At 41.0% G+C, this 19,189-nt stretch overlaps 3 protein-coding genes across 6 annotated transcripts in view; all 3 read left to right on the forward strand.

The window, feature by feature from the left end:
• slc4a11 (solute carrier family 4 member 11) overlaps positions 1-6,804 on the forward strand; it is a 104,836-nt gene extending 98,032 nt beyond the window's left edge. For all 4 annotated transcript variants that reach the window (XM_044047336.1, XM_044047339.1, XM_044047337.1 and 1 more), the window contains exons 17-20: positions 337-510; positions 1,896-2,091; positions 2,868-3,037; positions 4,173-6,804. In XM_044047336.1, coding sequence (XP_043903271.1) covers positions 337-510; positions 1,896-2,091; positions 2,868-3,037; positions 4,173-4,239 — 607 coding nt within the window. In that variant the 3' untranslated portion in view covers positions 4,240-6,804. The remainder of the gene's footprint in view (positions 1-336; positions 511-1,895; positions 2,092-2,867; positions 3,038-4,172) is intronic.
• A 2,976-nt stretch (positions 6,805-9,780) lies between these two features.
• rpia (ribose 5-phosphate isomerase A (ribose 5-phosphate epimerase)) lies at positions 9,781-14,685 on the forward strand. The gene is made up of 9 exons (XM_044048324.1): positions 9,781-10,176; positions 11,082-11,142; positions 11,259-11,314; positions 11,993-12,052; positions 12,187-12,251; positions 12,324-12,392; positions 12,793-12,934; positions 13,030-13,129; positions 13,512-14,685. Exons 1-9 carry the CDS (start codon positions 9,913-9,915, stop codon positions 13,607-13,609), a joined length of 915 nt encoding a protein of 304 aa, XP_043904259.1. The 5' UTR covers positions 9,781-9,912; the 3' UTR covers positions 13,610-14,685.
• A 1,230-nt stretch (positions 14,686-15,915) lies between these two features.
• eif2ak3 (eukaryotic translation initiation factor 2-alpha kinase 3) overlaps positions 15,916-19,189 on the forward strand; it is a 34,502-nt gene continuing 31,228 nt past the window's right edge. The window contains 1 exon segment of the mRNA XM_044047522.1: positions 15,916-16,450. Coding sequence (XP_043903457.1) covers positions 16,122-16,450 — 329 coding nt within the window. The 5' untranslated portion in view covers positions 15,916-16,121.

Raw genomic sequence — 19,189 nt, forward strand, 5'->3', positions numbered from 1 at the left:
CCAAAAAAAACCCCCAGTGTTGAGCTTTAACCTTGTTCTTCTCAATCTTCCAGATCTGCAGCAGAGGAAATCTAGAACATTAAGTCTATTTTTTCAGCGACAAAACAAATAGAAAACAGTTGCTACAGCTTGTAGCTTTGGTAAAAAAATCACTCACGGTGAAGCGGAACAATGTCTCTCAGCTTCTGACAGTGCAAGATAACACAGTATGCTAATAAATAAGAGGAAGAAAGGAAGATAAAACTAACAAAAATATAACATATTATATATTCATGTTGTTTTTTTTTCAAGAACTGCAGACAGGAAGTTGTGTTGTTGACGCCCCTGTTCCCTCAGGTTGCTGAAGGGCACGGCGTATCACTGGGACCTCATGCTCTCCGGCCTCATTAACATACTGATGTCGGTGCTGGGGTTGCCGTGGATGCACGCCGCCTTCCCCCACTCCACGCTCCACGTGCGCCAGCTGGCCTTTGTGGAGCAGCGCGTGGAGGGGGGGCACCTCTACGAGACGTGAGTTACCCCGCCGGTGCTAATCAGACGCTCAATTAAAGGTCTTCTTCAGAGTGTGTGCGTGCGTGTGTGCGCGCATGTGTGTGTGTGTGTGGCACTGACTGTAATTTAGTGTGGTGGGTTACTGTATCCTGCTCTTTCACTGATTGCATGATTACTATGGAACTAGCCATTTTCTCCACAGGGGGAAAAGTGTGTGAGTGTGTGTGTGTGTGTGTGTGTGTGTGAAGTAGTTTTTAAGAGATTACGCGATCAAGTTCACTGTCCGCGCACATGTCTGCGACGTGACACATATCCAGGATTCCATAAGTGGTCAAGTGGGTCAGAGCTTCTCATCAGAGAATATTTAATGAAAAGTATAAAAAAGACCTTGAGCGGGGGAAAAAAAAAACAAAAAAACAACCTGATGAAGGTTGGACATAACTATTTGGGAAAATGGAATTTTGAAAAAGCTTTTATTTTGTAGATTAACAAACCCCAACAACACAACTTTGTCTAACAAACAAGGAACAACGGATGTAAGAGAAAGGGTTCCGATTAGATTAGATTAAATGACACATAAGAGAAACTAAATAAACTTTAAAGCAAAGTTAAATAATATGCAACAGATTAGATTAAATAACAAGTAACAGAAAACAGTAGGAAACACAAGGAAAAATAAATAATATTAAAGGGTTTTAATTAAATTACATGAGATACATTTAGATTAAACAACAAATAACAGAAGGTAAGTCATTAGTTACGTTAAGTAAAATAGAAGGGTTTGGATTAGGTTAGATTAGATTACAGTAGATTAGATAAAATTAGATAAAAGTACCAAAATGAATATGTTTTAAAGAGAAAAGTTCAGGGTTATAGATCAGATTATATTAGATTAGAGCAGACAAGATCAAATGTATAGAGAAAAGGTGAAATGATAAAAAGGTATTAGAATACATTAGATTAAATAAGAAGTAATTAGTAGTAGCTAGATTATGTTAGAGTAGAGTAGAGTAGAGTACATTATATTATATTATATTATATTATATCAGATTAGATTAGATTAGATTAGTAAATAAGATTTAAAGAGAAATGTTAAAATGCTCAGATTATATTAGATGGGATTTTATTACAGTAGATCATAGGGGATTAGTTTAATTTAGATTAGATTAGATAACAAGTAACAGAGAATAAATAAACTTTAAAGAGTAAAGTAAAACAAAATGATCAAGGGGTTTAGATCAGATTAGATTACATTAGATTAGATCCAATTTTATTAATCTGGGGAAATTCACTTGTTTCAGCAGCATAAGGGTCAGAGGTCGATGAGTGACATTAATACAATAATAATAATAATCTAATCCTGTCATTGTGTGAAACAGTTGTGTGTGTGTGTGTCTCCTCAGTATCGTCCAGGTGAAGGAGACGCGTCTCACGTCCCTCGCCGCCAACATCTTCATCGGCGTGTCCGTGCTGTTGCTGCCTGTTCCTCTGCAGTGGATCCCCAAGCCCGTCCTGTACGGCCTCTTCCTCTACATCGCCCTCACCTCCATCGACGGGAACCAGATGTGTGACCGCATGGCTCTGCTCCTCAAGGAGCAGGTGAGCACCTGTCTGTCTGTCTGTGTGTGTGTGTGAGAGAGACGCCATATGTCCATGTGCAGATCAAACACTCGAGCGCGTGTCCTCCCTCCCTCCCTCCCTCCCCTGGACGGCCAGACCCGAGTCAAACTAAATTAGCGAATATCATTTTTTTGGTGTTTGTTTTAATCTGCTGACAACACCAGACGGGCGGGGCTTAGTGAACGAAGAGAGCTCAGTCGGTGTATTAGCTGTCGACACTCATCGGCCGAACATTAACATTCAAATTAAAACACCAAATTCAGATACTTGGGAAATAACTTTCCGTCTCAGTGGACGAGGACTCGTCCCGCCCCTCGTCTCGGTTGCCTCACACGCCAGCGCCCCCACATGGCAGTGAGAGGACACGGCAACAAAGACAATGTGTTGTCGTGGTGTGAACAGTCACAGTAACAGTATCTCGAGTTTGTTTTTATTCACAGTTTGAAAAGCTTCGTTACGTCGCGCGTCTGATTTACATGAAAGACGGTTTTATCACAAACAGGATGGTTAAAAACAGAAGGGTTAAAAAGTGTCTTTATAAGTTTAGATTTTTCTTTTTTCTAAATAAGTAGCAGCTGCACTCAGGCTGTGAAAAGGGAACTTTTGATTGGATTTCTCAGTATGATGCCAATACCAGGCCTGAACATGAATAATAATAATAATAACAAAGCTCACTCAGGAGACTCCTCATGACAGCGTGGATTGTTGTTGTTGTTTTGTTTTAAACGTGTCCCCGTTCACCCGCTCCCCCGCAGACGTCCTACCCGCCGACCCACTACATCCGCAAAGTGCCGCAGAGGAAGATCCACTACTTCACCTTCCTGCAGATGATGCAGCTGCTGGTGCTGTGCACGTTCGGCATGTACCCGATACCGTACATGAAGATGATCTTCCCTCTGCTCATGATCCTGCTAATCCCAATCAGGTACGGCCGTCCCCGGCAAAAAAAAGAAAAAAAAACAATTATCTTCCAGTGCTTTAAACCAAGATGACATTCACGGAGCGAGAGCGGCGCGCTGACCTCAATCTGCCTGTGGATGTTAAAACGGAAATGTGTCTAAAAAGCTTGTTTTTAAAGGTCCAGTGTGCAAAATCAGCTGTTGTTTTTCATAAACCAAGAAGGAGAATATGTTTGTTTTAGCTCTACAGAGGCAGCCATTTTGTGCCACCATGTGTTTACAGTAGTAACTGAAGGCTACACACGTGGTGAGGTGAGGTGAGGTATATTCAGCTGCAACGTCACAAATGAATGTTGCAAGATTTGACACACTGTACCTTTAAGGGAGCAGCGCAGGGATGATAAATGATCATAAATGCTATTTATCATCATAGTCAGTGGTTTTATATTCTAAACTCAGCTTCAAGACGCATTCAAGAAACCACGTAAATGTCTTCGCTTTTACAAACACGCAAACACAAATGAGGTTAGAAACGCAATCGTTAGTAAAAACACTAGTTTTATTATTTAACGTATCGTAGTACAAATAGTCACAAGAACTGATGGACTTTTTTATAATTAAGCAGATAATCCAATAATCCAGGGATGTCAAACTCGCAGCCCGCGGGTCATGTACACTTATTTTACCAAGTGTGAACAATATTTTTATTATTATTGTTATAATAATAATAATAATGATATATATATGTATGTATATATATATATATATGTATATATATCATTATTATTATTATAACAATAATAATAATAATAATGATATATATATATGATATGTGTAGATGACAGAATTATTGACCACCCTCTCCTTGACTTTGCTTCTGAGCCTCACACCGGTGAGATAAATAATGTAGGTTTTGATTTGAGAAACTGATAAAAGAAAAGTGAGTAAACTTTATTTATAGATATGGGCGAGAGGCTTTTCTTTTGAATGTTCAATGAGCCGGACCTCACATATTTATGAGCGCTTGGTTTTCAGAGCAGCGCACACACACACACACACACACACACACACACACACACACACTTGGTTAGCCAGTTCCCCTTTTCCCCTCATTTCAGGTGCAAGTGTTGAATAACTGACGCGTTTCTCCTCCGTGTTTAGGATCAACGTGCTTCCTCGTATCATTGAGGCCAAATACTTGGACATAATGGACGCGCAACACATGTAGCTACGGACGGAGACGAGCCGTGGAGCCACAGAGAGACGTGTGGAATTTAAAAAAGGAAAGAAAAAGAAAAGAAAGAGAGAGAAAAGAGAGTTAGAAAGAAAGGAATGAGGATTTTTTTGGGGAGTGAAAAAAGCATATTTTTCAATGCAAAACTGTACGGAAGCAAAAAAAAAAAAAAAGAGTAAGAGGAGAAATAGCGACTGTTTTGATTTTTCTATGTGATAAGAACATTCTCACAGGTGAAGCACTGGAAAAATGGCAAGTTGTGCGAGGACGAGAGCCTTGGGACATATTGTCCATTTGTGGACGGACGGACGGACGGGCGGGCGGCATCTCTCTGGGGTAAAGTTGTGCTGTGAAACCAGGACCAGGACCAGAACTCCCTGTTGACCCCTGTCAGGTTGTCCAGTGCCATATACCTCCATGTTCTCCTCTCACACCTCTGCTTTCTGTCTCACTCTTTTGCGTCACCCTCACTGCAGTGTGTGTGTGTGTGTGTGTGTGTGCGCGCCTGTGTTTTTAAAGGGATGGTTTAGGGTTTGTTTTTGTTTTTATAACCAGTGTCATACATACAGCTACCAGCATTTCTGCTTTATTTCAACCCTTTTATGACAGGAAACTGAGGTTTTGTGCCACTTTAGCTTCTTTTCCTCCAACAATTGTTCACTGTGGGAAAGTAATTCCCGGTAATCTGTGTGGTTTGCGTTTCCACCGCACCTCAAAAACGACACCTCGTCGTACGTCCCTTTTTTTTCTTCTTATAATAGTTGTTCTTCAAGTTTTTAAGTCATTTTGGTGGAAACGCACAGAGGTTTTCTCCCATACCAAAGTCCATAGAGGAATCAGTGTTTTCCGCTCGTTGGGGAAACAGGAGTCGCTGATCTACCGCTGACACGTTTGATACGCTTCTGTCGCTTTTTGTCAATCTGAATAAAGGATTTCAGTTGCAGAATTTGGGAAAATAATATGCTAGAACTTGCTGAAAGAGGCAGCAGCGGATCAACAACTCCAAAATTGCCGATTTTCTCAATGGACTTTGGTGCAGGGGAGTTGGCGGTTTATAAAGCGACACCAAGTTCAGTTTCCTGTGGTAAAAAAAGCTTCTAACGGTGAGAAAAAGCACCGGATTTATTCAGAAAGTGGAGAAAATCCTGTTTTGTTTCCCTCGTGGCAGCCACGTTATCACCTGCTTCACGCTACACGAGCCCACTTGACAAAACCTGAACTGTCCCTTTAAAGCACCAGCCAACGCCGTGTACGTGATCGAATCTGTGTGTATCGTACGGCACGAAGAAAAGGTCACAATTACAAACGTCATCCAACATTTTTGCCTATCACTGTGTTTTTGTGAGTGAATTTGTAAACGTAACCGTCGATAACGTCACATTAAGGTAAATACTTAAAGCTTTTATATTTCTGTCTTTGCGCAGCGTTTGAAAGAAACACACAAAACAACGTTACATTCCTGCACCTTTCAGACGCACATGCACGTTATTCCAGCTGAGGCGAGGGAAATCTCCGTTAGAGTGGACTAGAAAACACATTCCTCATATGTATTACATTTAATTATATAGAACGACAGCACAAGCCAAAACATACAGTCAAATCTTTATTATGTTCAAATTATGAATAAACTAGAATATATTAAGACAGTATATATCCAAATATATATATATATATATGAGGTGTTGAATTGAAATATAATTTTTTATTTATCACAATGAAAGTTTTATCTTTTAAGTAAACAAAAAAAAGGTTAAGATTTATTTTGTGTGTTTACCCCCCAAACGAGAGAATAATGAGTCATTCCTCCTCCTTTGCATTCACACACAGTTTCCTTGTATTTGAAATGTGTCATTAACGTCTTTAAAGTGATACTTCAGGGTTTGTTTGTTTGTTTGTTTGTTTGTTTGTGTTTTGAAGTGTGGATACATGAGGTGCTGACGTATGATCGGCACGGACTCAGCTCTTCACCAGGAGCCAGATTAAGACGCAGATGATCTCTCTCACGGCTGAATCCACTCTCCTGCACCAAAGTCCTTTGAGAAAGTGGTCGTTTTTAGCCGGTGCGGACGCAGGAGTTGCTGGTCTGCTGCTGCTTTATTTGTCAAGTCAAACATTTCACACACAGAAGTGACAAAAAGAACACATTTGAACTTGATAATGAGGCAGCAGTGGATCAGTGGATCGACAACTCATCACGTACTGTGATGTAAAATCGCTGCTTTTCTCTATGGACTTTGGTGCAGGAAAGTGAGCAGTTTACCAAAAAAACCTACGTTTACAGTCAGAAAAAAATCTTATATTCTTAACATATTTATATTTATATTGGTTTATGACCAAAACTGGACTTTAAAATACACGTTAGTCCGACTTAATGGAGGTTCTCAAAGTCAGACTAACACACCGCACATTACTCGATTGGGAGTTGAGCTACTTCCGCATCGCAAGTGACCGAAAACGCCGGTACAACACATTTTTAGACTCGTTAGCTTTGTCCGGGCTAACGCTGTAACCGATTTTATGCTCTGTGATATTTTTTTTAAGGCAAAGACTGCTTGAAAACATGCTTAAAAATAGCCACATGCTTTATCTGAAACAGTGTAATAATTACAAGCCGGTAATCCAGTCATTTTCATGCGTGCGTGCCCGTCTGTAGCTGGTTCCTGGCCCAGGGGGCGCTCACAGAGCAGGCAGCACTGGCATAATTATGTCAGCATCTCACGTAACCACACAAAAAAACCCAAACTGTCCCTTTAACGTGTTACTTTGCTGCAGTGTTTACAACATATCAGAATCCCCTCCTGCTCTAACCCAGTTCTGGTGCATTGCTCGTTAAGAGGAGGTTCAGTTAAGGTTCAAAAAAGATATATATTTAATTAAAAAAAAGACACATTTGCAGGTTTTGGATTCAACAGAAATGCATCTATATTTTATTGTTTTATTTCAATTTTTATTTTTTCCTTTTGGTGACCAAGTGTTCAGAGATGAGTTTTAGAATAATCTGTTTCGGTGTTTCTATGATTAGGTCGATGCTTGCAAACATTGTCATGTATTAAAAATAATCCAGATGTCTGGATTATTACGGTTCTCTTGTTATCTACAGTGCAACAACAACAACAACAAAAAAAAATAATAATAACAAAACAAAAAACAAAAAAACAAAAAAAAAAGAATAAATATATAAGATTTATAAGCATCAGTTTGCTCAAAGCATGTCTTATCTGGGGTTTTTTGATACAATGTGATGCCAGTGGACATGTAACCTTCACGAGAGAGAGAGAGACAGACAGACAGACAGACAGAGAGAGATTAAAAAAAAAAGAGAAAAGTAGCGAGTCAAACCTCTCAATAAACTGAATGCAGCGCTCAATATTCCAGCAATACTGTGTATAAACCAGAGCTTCACTGGTGAAGCAACAACAGGCCGGCTGTTTTATTTTGTTTGTTTGGTTTATTTTTATTCTTCTTTTTGTTTTTTTAAATAAAAGACAGCAACTTTTCACGGAGGAGGAGAAAAACAAGTTTGCCTGTCAGCGGATTTTCTTTTTTTCTTTATCATCACCCCAACGGTTGAGTTTCTTTCCCAAAATCTCCGAGAAATGGCAGCTCCCTCATGCAGTTCTGTTCCACGTTGTCTTTCGGACAGATAGTATGTGAGAAAAGACGTCCAGTTTCAGCCGAGGCGTGGACGGACGGACGGACGGACGGGCCCGTTAACGTTAGCGTAATCTTCGGACGAAGCCTTAAGCGAGAAAAGAGAGAGAGAGAGAGATTGTGAGTGACAAAGTAATATGTACAGTTTAGTTTGTATCAACTATCCATTATAATAATCCGAGGTATTAGTTTCTACGTTTGGGCCGAGTACAGAGATTCAAACCATCCTTCGTATGTGACGGTATTGTTGTTGCTCCTCGATATCTTCTCTGTACCGATGATTTTTTCCTTTGTTTTTCTTTGTTTTTTGGGGAATAGCAACAAATGTCCTCTCAGAGGTCGTAACGTTGGATTCGGAGCGAAAAGACTTTGAGCTCTGTTTGTGAAAACTTGACTTCCCCTCCTCCCGGTTGGATTTTTGTTCAGATAATGTTGCGTACGATGTGATGTTTCCGTTTCTGTTCCTGTTTTTGTTTTTCCTTTCCTGATTTCATATAGCCTACTTTTTCTATTCATGAATGTAAGATGTGGATTTTTATATAGCATACTAATTTAGGTGTCGGACAGAATCTGTAATTTTGTCAAAAAGATCAGCTATATTTGTAAGCTGTAATATGTAAAAAGGAGAAAAAAATGGTTATCAGACAAAATGTGTTGGTTTACTATATAGTATATATATATATATGTATATATATACTGTACATTGAAAAAGAGACTATCTCAAGCTGTTTGCCAAATAAAAAAAAAAGTAGTAGTGATGTAAATATTCTTGTTTGCTTGCTTTTATTGTGTAGACAAAGATTATTTTATAAAATATTACAAAATGTCCAGATGCTAATAATGCGTTTCAATTGTCTCGTAAATTATAACCGGGAATTAAATCTCAAAACCTGAATTAAGTGCGTTTGAGTAAATCGGGTTATTCGGGCAGTTGTTGGCGTCTTTGCTACGTCTGCAAACTAGCAAGTTTATCTAGTTTGTAGCCGTTTTGATTCAAATATTTCAAATGTTGGAGATGCTAATCGTCTGTTCTGATAGTCTCCTAAATTAGAACTGGAAATTAAATCTCACTGGACCTGAATTAAGTGCGTTTGAGTTTCCACAGAACTTCACAAGTCAGACTATTCGGCGGTTAATGTTAGCGTGTCTGCTAAATCGGCAAAATAGCTAGTTTATCTGGTTCCTTTCACACTTTTTTTTTTAAATTAATTAAAACTCATTTACATCAATTATTTATTTACCGTGAACATAAAACATTATAAAATTTAGTAAATACAAATGAATTGTAACTTGGGAATTGTGAAGTTCTTAATCACAGTTCAAAGGTCCTTCAATGCAGTTCACTGTTTGGAAATCAGCTTACAGGCGCATTACTGCCACCTGCTGGGCTGGAGTGTGGACAGAAGACCCAAGTGAGTCACCTGCCAGGTTTGAAGCCTCAGACAGACAGTCCTTGAATTAACAGAGAGATTGGACACAACAATAGTAGAGTTGCCACGTTGGAATCATGACTTCCGGGGCAGCTCATTGAAAATTACAACTGAGATGTATGTGGGAAATTATGTCTTTAAAACAGAAAGAAAAAAATAATGTTTGACAACATTTGGAAGAAAAAAAAAAATCCTACTGCATTGATATGGACGATTTACCGCTCCTCTGGCGCCACCTTCAGGATGAACTTAGTTTTCATCAGTTCACCAGTAGGCTCTGAAAAGCAACAGTCGTGTGTAACATGTGCACTCAGTTGTCAGTTCGATAGATAGATAGATAGAAAAACAAAAATACAGGTGATGTTTTCTGAGTGCAACCTTGTCGACTGTCCATGTGGTGTCGCTGTTGCGTTGTACTTGCGCAGACAGACGCAAACCGGTCATATCAGAACGTGACTCAGCTTTAGTGTCTGGAGTCAAAACACACAGTTAATGAGTGTCTGAGCTCCAGCTCCAGCCCACGGAGCCGGTACGGAGTCCGTCTCACTCCGTCCGTCCGTGCGAGCACTGAGTTGTGGGCCGGGTCATGTTGTGTCTCCGGGGGCGGGTCTCCTCCTTCAGTCACCTCGCAGCAGCTGTAGCTGGACTCCGCTCTTCTTCCTCCTCCTCCTCCTCCTCTCCTCCAGCATCATCATCATCGTCAGCCTCGTCGTCCTGGAGGCAGCCAGCGTCTCCGCCTCGCTCCTCCAGCCCGAAACACGTGCGTCTGCTCGCTCACTCAGCGGCTAACAACATGGCAGAGGAGGCGAAGAAGCTGGCCGCGCACGCCGCTGTCGACAACCACGTCCAGGTACTAACAGCAGCCGTTAGCAGCCCGTTAGCTTGGTTTTAGCTCTTTTTAGCTTCCCGTCCTCTTGCTAGTAAAGTTAGCTCTAACGCAAACCAGAACGTTAGCTTAGCTCGCTGCTTAATGTTACCGCTATCTAACCCGTGTCATGTGCGCCTGTCCCGGGATAGTGGGCTTACTTTGGTCGGCTTTAAGGATTAAATGTACATAACTGTGTGTTGCAACAGGCGTTAGCTGTTAGCAGTATTTTATCTACCTTTTCCCCAAATATATATGCAATCTTTTGTACTTAAACTACATGTTTTTCATCAAAAGTTAAATATTGTTGTTGTTTTAACGTGTTTAAGTATGTAAGAAGTTATCATTTTACTGAAAGTAACAGGAATTACTTGCAAATGTATGTTAAAAAAAAGAAATGAAAAGGCTAATCTAAACCATACACACTGAACTGAAATGAAAGACAAAAAAAACACCTTTGGGATATAAAAATCATTGTTTTAAGCTCTGGGGAACACAGGAGCTGCTGGTCTACTGCTGTCATGTTTGGTAAGGTTGTATCACTGATGAAGATCTGAATAAAGCTTTTTAAACACCGAACACTTAAAAATAAACACATTTGAATGTATTGACTGACACAGCAGTGGATCAACAACTCCTGTGTGTCATAATGTAAAATTGCTGATTTTCTCAATAGACTTTAGTGTGGGGAGAGTGCGTGATTGGTTCTCCAATGTCAGAAAGTGGCAACTCATATTCGTCAGTTAATGTCAACTTAAACAGGCTTGGATTTGATTATTTTTCAAATAATCAGTAGGATAAAGCGGTAGAAGGGTGAGTGGATTAATGTCTGGGACCCAGGTCAATTCACGGTAATGTATGTTTGAGGAGTCATTTCCTGTGTCTCCTAGAACAACCAGGTGGTTGGAGTGGGCAGTGGGTCGACCATCGTCTACGCCGTGGACAGATTAGGTGAGTTTAAAACCACTGTGAGTCTGAGAAATGACAACATTGCAAGCAGAATTTGAACCTTTTATAGATGTTAACTCAAATTCACGTCAGGATCCTCCTCTTGTTATTTGTTGCAGCGGAGAGAGTACGTCAGGAGAAACTCAACATTGTGTGTGTGCCCACCTCCTTTCAGGTCAGTTTGGGACACTTCATTCTGATGTTTCTAATTAAATCAATACTGATAAATCTATTTAATCAAACGTGCAAGGAAACGTTTTAGCTTTTAACTGCTTGTTAACATTTTTTTTGTTTAGTTAAAACCTGCAGACAGTTTTAAATCTCACTGTGTGTATGTTCCCTTATTAGCAAAGGAAGGGAGAAGCTGAAATAAAAGTAGAATTCTCTCTTTTCTGATGGTCCGTGAACACACCACGTGACATAACACTTCTGCCAGGACGTAAAACTTTATATAAGACATGTCGTCGTAATCACTTTATGTCTACGTGTCGAAATGTACAGTATTTACCAGCATTGGAGACAGTTTTCTCTGTTGAAATGATGTGAAACTTCTGTGTGATTAACTGTCATGTGACACAAGACTTCTTTGGAATTTGCTGACTGTGTTTACATAGTGCACAGAAGATAGTAAATAGATGAGTATTTGTAGCACATGGAGCCGCCAAAGTCTGTTTTTCCCCCCTTGTAGCCAACACGTGTGTCCACATATGTTCAATTAATTAATGTTAAATTAATTTATATTGCAGAAAAAAGTGAGTCCATGTTGAGAGAGGGTTGAAACATTCATGGACTCATTTTACATCACAGATAACTATCAAAATGTACGTAAAATTCAGTCCGTTTCCTCCCACAGGCTCGTCAGCTGATCCTGCAGCACAGCCTCACGCTGTCCGATCTGGACAGACACCCAGAGGTAACGTGATGTGTGTTACACGAATGAGTCCGAAAGCTGTGGGAATGAGAGAGGGGCGGGGGACCAGTGTTTTTGATAAATGTTAATGAAAAGCGGGGAAAGGACTGAGCCGGCTGCTGCTCTTGTCTTCACAGCTGGACGTCGCGATCGACGGAGCAGACGAAGTGGACGCGGACCTGACGCTGATCAAAGGTGGCGGGTGAGTACGAGACGGGCTTCAGCTGTCTGTCTCCTCTTGTCTTTTGTCTCACGGATTCTCTCCGCCTCACAGCGGCTGCTTGACGCAGGAGAAGATCGTAGCGGGCTGCGCCAAACATTTCGTCGTCATCGCAGACTTCAGGTTTGTTTCCAGTCGTTTACCTCAACGGAGAAAGTACAGAATCTTCAAAAGTATGCTTTGTTTGGGGTTAAACTATGTTAAATCTTTTTGATTTTAGCACTTTTTCGGACAGTTTAGATGCAGAAATGACTATTACAATCGTAATATCTGTCATAAAATTCACAATATGATCCAGAGTTTTGGAGGATTGAGCATGGAGACGTTTGAAAATGTGTCTGTGGCATTTTTGTCACTAAAAAAGAAAAAAAGTAGATTTATTTAGTGTTTTCTAATAAAACATTTGTTAAAATCTGTGTTTAGTTGGTTGTTGTAGGTGTTTTTTTCTAGAAAAACCTCACTCACACACTGTAGGAGGTTAAAGGAGGTTCATGCATCTTTTTCCACATTTGTTTCTCTGCAGGAAGGACTCTAAGAGTTTGGGTGAGCAGTGGAAGAAGGGAGTTCCTATTGAAGTGATCCCGATGGCGTACGTTCCCGTTTCCAGGGCGATTGTGAAATGCTTTGGCGGAGAGGTCAACCTGCGGATGGCTGTCAGTAAAGCAGTAAGTGCAGAATGTCCTGGCAAAGAGTTCTTGGTCCATGAGACTTTAAAACGACATGGAATCTGAACTGAGTCCGTGTGTCCGTCTCCTCTCAGGGTCCTGTCGTCACGGATAACAGCAACTTCCTCCTGGACTGGAAGTTTGAGCGCGCTCACAACTGGAAGGAAGTCAACACTGCGATCAAGATGATCCCAGGTGAGAGACGCTCACGGACGACAGAAATCTGTGTTTCTAAAGTTGTCGTATCTCTTAAATAAGAGCTGAAACTAGAGAGCGAGACCACCGTTAACTCCTTTTGGGTGGGGAAGTGGGTAGCACTATTGCTTCACAGTGAGAAGGTCACTGGTTTTGATCCTGCTACGACAGAGGATCTATCTGTGTGGATTTTAGCTCCAGCTCCCTGGACCTTCATGTGGAGGATAAAGCGGTAGAAGATGATGAACTTGAACCTGTTTTCCTTGGTGTTTTATCTTTCTCTCCTCATACAACGACACTTCAAAGACACATAAATAAAACCCCCGAACTGTCATTTTTAAAATGCGATTTGACCCAACGCTGACCTGTGTGTCGTCCTCAGGTGTCGTGGACACGGGGCTTTTCGTCGGCATGGCTGAGCGCGCTTACTTCGGGATGGAGGACGGTAGCGTGCAGGTCCGGGATCCTCCGGTCAACTGACTGCTCTCACCGCCGTCCTTCTTCTCCACTGACCTCACTTTGCCCACAAGTGCCGCGTCTTCTCGTCTCGGTCTGAACTGGACGAGACCGTCGCAGGGAAGTTTTTTCCCTCTCATCTCCAAACCAGCCACCAATGCACCCTCACTTGATTTCCCTCATCTTGCAGTCGGTACGTCTGGTTCTGCGAGGTTTTTTAAAGTGCCTGATGAGTGAAATCAAGTCTCTGTTACACTGTTTTTGTTTAGTTTAGTTATTTTTGATTCTTCCTGTCATGAGCACGTTTGCCTAAAAACCTGCAGTGCTGTGGCTCTCTGAATCTCTGCCTCGCTGCAGAGTGAAGCTAGCGCGTGCCTTACGATTATAATTTAAATCCTATTGAAATGAAATGACGCTGTTAAAAAAACATTTGAAAAATAAGTCATAATCGTACATCAAACCATTATCCTCTGCAAAATAAGACATCCAGCAGTGGAGTCAAGGCTGCTCTGGATGACGACAGAGTTTGGGAAACATTTGTGGTTTCCTCTCAGTTTCATCACTTTTTTTTTGGGCTGTAGTCGAGTCAGCAGCGGGGTCAAAGTACTCACACGCTCCCTGTATCTGTGTGTATTTGAGTAAGGTCATGCATGTACTGAACCTAGTTATCCTGTGCCTGTAAATCCCATGCATTAAGTGACTCTTATTTAAAACAAACAAGAATCATGTAACGCATATAGAAAAACCAGAAATACTATGTGTAAAATTCATGTGCCTTTGCATGCCAGAGCAGTGACAAAAATGAAAGATGAGAGCTGTTTTAGGTTAGAAAATATGATTGAAACCTGGCTGCTCATCAAGGATAAAGAGATTTAATTAGAAATTCAGAATAATTTGCAATCAATCTTAAAAGAGAGCCATGAAATGTAAGTGGAAGAACAAAAGAAATGTTGAAAAATGAAAAAACAATACATGATAAATACATGAATATCTTCAAATTCTAAAACCATTTCACTGTGATACTGTTTTTTCTTTTTTTGTTTTGTTTTGCTGTGACGGTACTATTTTCTTTGCCAAACAATACAGGACCAAAAATGATACCAGTGTGTCTCTCTTTGTTTTATTTCTAACGATCTTAACTGATAATAACAGTTCATCTTAGAAACACTGCCCGCACAGGTCATTTTTAACGTATTTATGCTTATAAATTTTTTCCCCCACATTTTACACCAGAATCTGATTTTGACATTCTCCTTTGTGGCCGCCTGGGGGCGCTAGAAATGCAAACACCTTGTTTCAGCTGTCGGGGACTTCTGAAAAAGAGAAATTCAATGCAGTTTTCCGTTTTAATCTATTGAAAGTTTGTGCTCATTTTCAGCAGTGCTCCTAAATAAAAAACAATATATATATATATGTATGTATATGTAAACACACATATGTGTATATATATGTGTGTATATGTAAATAAACACATACATGCATAATAGAAAACACAAGGATTGAATTCATGATTGAATATTAACTTTGTAAGAATGCATATTAACAGTAAAGTGGCATGGGTAAAAGTAACTAAGTCTAAGTAAATTCATTACAAAGACTTAATATTGTGTAATGCACATTAAGGCAAATAAACGTGTTATGTAATTAATATTACTGTCACATATTACTGTTAATATACATGAATTCATAAATGAAGCATGACATGTTGCAGAGTCACTGACAAATTATGTCATTTCTGTTTATACTCAAGTTAAAAAGAAAAAAAAGAAAAAAAGAGCTCGTGATCAGGAACCGGAAGTGCTCTTCTCCTTTACATTAGAGCCACGTTGGTGCTTTTACTTCGGCTGTCTTGACAACTGCTCATGAATGACAGCTGAGAAACCAAATCTAACGCGTATTATTAGTCAACGAGGACAAACCTGGACCAATAGCGTTGCAACATACGAGACCTGCGTCTCCTATTGGACGGAAATAACCTTCTTCCGCCAATCGCGTGTTTCCGCCACAGGATTTGCCATCGGGGACTATTTTGCGTCACATTTTTCTTTTCTTTTTTTGCTTGTGTTTTGTGGCAGTCGCCACCGCGCATGCGCGGAATCGAATGACAGCGGCTCCACCAATGGGGTGCAGTGTTTGGGAGGCTGGCTCTCCCTGAGCCCGCCCTTTTGAGTGGCAGGCGCATGATGCAATCACATTCTGCTTAGTGTGCCAGCGTACGTGACCTGCAGTCACGTAGGCCAATGAAAGGCGGCTTTGACGAGCTCGTGCTGTTCACTGTCCAATCGTGGTGTAGAAACAAGGCGGGACTTAGCGTTACCAAGGCGAGACGAGTCAAGTATAAAGGGAATAACATGGTCTCCCAGTGGCTGTTTGTGTTTACTTAAATAACACACTCCGAATGGGTGTTTTTCCTCACCACAACAGACTTTTATTTTCTTTAAAGTTCACGCGGTTTTATCCTTTCTTTTTTAATGTGAACATTTACCCGGCCAGTGGCATGTGAATCTCATACTTCACTGATGTGCCAGTCTTACAAATGGAAAGGGGGCTTCACTTTGGAAACGTGAGCATTTCCCTGGTGCTCCTGCTGGTGCTGCTGCTCAACGCGCTCATCGGTTTCGGGACGTCGCACACTCGGGGCTCCGCCGTCCTGTGGGAGCCGCAGCCCGGCGCCCGCACTGCGGGTGAGACCTCGGCTGACTCGAAGCGCGATGCCGGAGGAGTGATGGGGGAGCGCGGCTTGGAGAACGTGGGCACCTCGGTCACTGGAGCCGACGTTATCGTGGAGAACGACGACGAACACGGCTCCACCGGGGAAGCGGAGGAGTCTTACGGAGAAAATAGCGGGAACGTAAAATCGACAAGGTAGTTTTTTTGTTGTTTTTTAAAAAATTGAAGAAAAAAATGAAATGCAAAATAGTCCACACAACTAGCTGCTGGACACACATTATCGGACATTACATAACGCATGTACGTGTGTTTTCATCCTGCACAATGGTAAAATTAGCAGCAATTAATATGGAATTACTTTATTTAGTTGAAATTAAATAAAGTTTAAATAAAGTTTAGTTGAAATTACGCTGTTTAATGTGCGGAGAACTCGTTCTTCCGCCCTACCACCAGCACACCCTCAACTTTCTGTGGATGCGGCAGCGTGACGCGGTTCCCTCCCCTCAGTAAACTCGTTTTTAACCCACATGTACCAAACTGTTGTCACCATGTTGCTGTTAAAGTGTGGCGAATGCAAACGTTCAGCGGCTCAGCGAACTGTCACGGCATGAAACAGAAGCATTGTCATGCTAGCGAGCGAGTTTGACTGGCTGTCCGATAACGGGCGCAGTCGCCTGGTCAAGTTTGTCCACGCAATTTACCGTAAAACTGGAGGTAGCTTCATGTTTCCTTTTTTTTCCCCAAAATATTTTCTGGCTTGTTGTTTTAAGCATAAAAACAAACCCTGCATTTGTCGTGGCCAGGCAACCATCTGTAAATCGTGATTTATTCAGTCACACAGTTACAGTCTTAATTGTGATTTTTTTGGGGGGGAATTTGCCATGTGTTATTTTGATATGTTGATGTGTTGCGGTATCACTTCTGTAACTGTTATATTGAGCTTGGCCACTTTCAAAGTTACTTTAAAGAAAGCATAGACAAAAAAGTCAAAAAAGCCGGATTAAAGTCAGAGGCCTTTATTGGCAGAATTCTGAGGGGAAGAAGAAAGTCAGAATTCTCAATTCTTTAATCTATTTGGTTCACAGAACAAATTCACACTTAATCCTCTTCTGTAAAAGTCAAAGAGTGACACACAACTGTATTTAAACAAGGCATAGAAGCACAAATAAACAAGTACGTGCATCCGTAAATGTACACACATACTGTATGTATATTCATATACGCTTGTACGACGTGTTTCAGCAAAAAGGACGCTTTCGAGAGTCCTGCTTAACGATTAATCGAGTACTAAATTCATCGTCAACTCTAGTTTCCACTGATAAACTGTGACTCATGGTCATGAAGTGGCTGTGTGTGTTTTTGTGTGTGTTTGCATGTGTTTGTGTGCTTCAGTTAATTCCACAGAACTGATCTGAGAGCAGCTGCTTCACTCGGTGTGATCAGCAAACAGGTTTTGTGTGATGCTTGTGACTCCAGGCTTGTGTGTGTTTGTTTTTCACCTCCATCACACTTGCTTTAAATCATATCATGTGGACGGATCATCATCAATCACACTCACATCATCTTTATCTCCCCCTGCTGACAGTCCGACAGGAGACACACCAGCCCCTATAAATCAATTATGTCAAATCTCAGTTAAGAAAAGTTTTGATTTGAGCTCCTGGGTGAAATTTAAAGAAAATTGTGGTAGCTCTAATTTTCATGATTGATTAATTAATTGGTTGTTTGGTCCAATAAATGTCAAAAAACAGTGAAAAATGTCCATTAGTGTTTCCCAAACCTCAAAATGACGACATCCTTGAATGTGTTGTTTACTGTTGTAGAGGATAAAAGAAGCCAGAAATAAAAGTTGCTTTTAGGCAAGTAGTTCATTAACTTCTTTTATATTGCTGTGTAAGAGAGTTGATCAGTTTATTTGGGATTTATTGGTGGTGATTTTTAAAGAGTGTGCCGTGACACGTTGTGACAGTACAGTCCAGTTGGGGTTGTTTTGCTTCAGATCGACTGCACCCGTGAAGGAGTTCTGTCTGGTGCACAGTTGTCTCCTGTGTAGCGTAACGCAGACATGCAGCGTGCTCTTTGCTCTCGTACCTGAAACAGTGGTGATTGGAGATTATGACATGTTGTCGTACAGAGACTGTGCAGGGAAAGTACACAGTTGGTGTGATGTTTACTACTTTGCACATGTGTCTCCTGAAGCCCCTCAGACTCGCTGCTGCTGCTGCTGCTGCCGTTGTCCAAACTGAGAAGCTGTTCTTGGTGCAGTGGGTAGGGCATTGATTTTGTCTTCCTTGGTAAACAGGTTTTACGCCCACCTTAGATGTTTGGCGCAGCATGTTCCTCATGATGATCCTCCTCGCTGCCATTTTTTTCTTCTTTTATTTTTTTTTTATCCTCCCTTAAACCAAGACCATTACATCTGCTTTGACTCTGCTGCCGCTCCTTGAATCATTGTTATTTCAGAGGCTTTCCTTGTTCAAGCCGACGTGATCCCACGCTAAATTATTCTCTGTGTAGTCTCATAAATGTGCAGCCGTCTGCTTTTCAAGATGGAGACGGATCAAAGTAAGTCATAAGAGTTGAAAACATTGTTGGAGCCGATGGTTCTTCTTCTTCTTTTTCTTTTTTTGTGCCGCTTCTCGCCGTTGTTCTCAGACTTGCCGCTACTTAACCTTTTTGAAAAGCAACACGTTTTTGACTTTCATAATCCTCAGTTTCACTTGAGAGCGTTCTGCCAACACAGTTAAGTGTTGCGTGTTTATTCTTATCTGGGATGCCAGGTAAATAGAGCTGTGCGAGAGGAGGGAGCTGCTCAGCACGCTGTGCACTCACTCAAGTGTAGGTGTGATTTAGTTGTATGTTGTTGTTTTCCCAAATGTTCAAGACGTAGAGAAGAGTTGCTTTTTTTTTTTACATCCTATTTGTTAAAGGTTA

Source organism: Solea senegalensis, linkage group LG16 (genome assembly GCF_019176455.1).
Source record: "Solea senegalensis isolate Sse05_10M linkage group LG16, IFAPA_SoseM_1, whole genome shotgun sequence".
Lineage (NCBI taxonomy): Eukaryota > Metazoa > Chordata > Actinopteri > Pleuronectiformes > Soleidae > Solea > Solea senegalensis.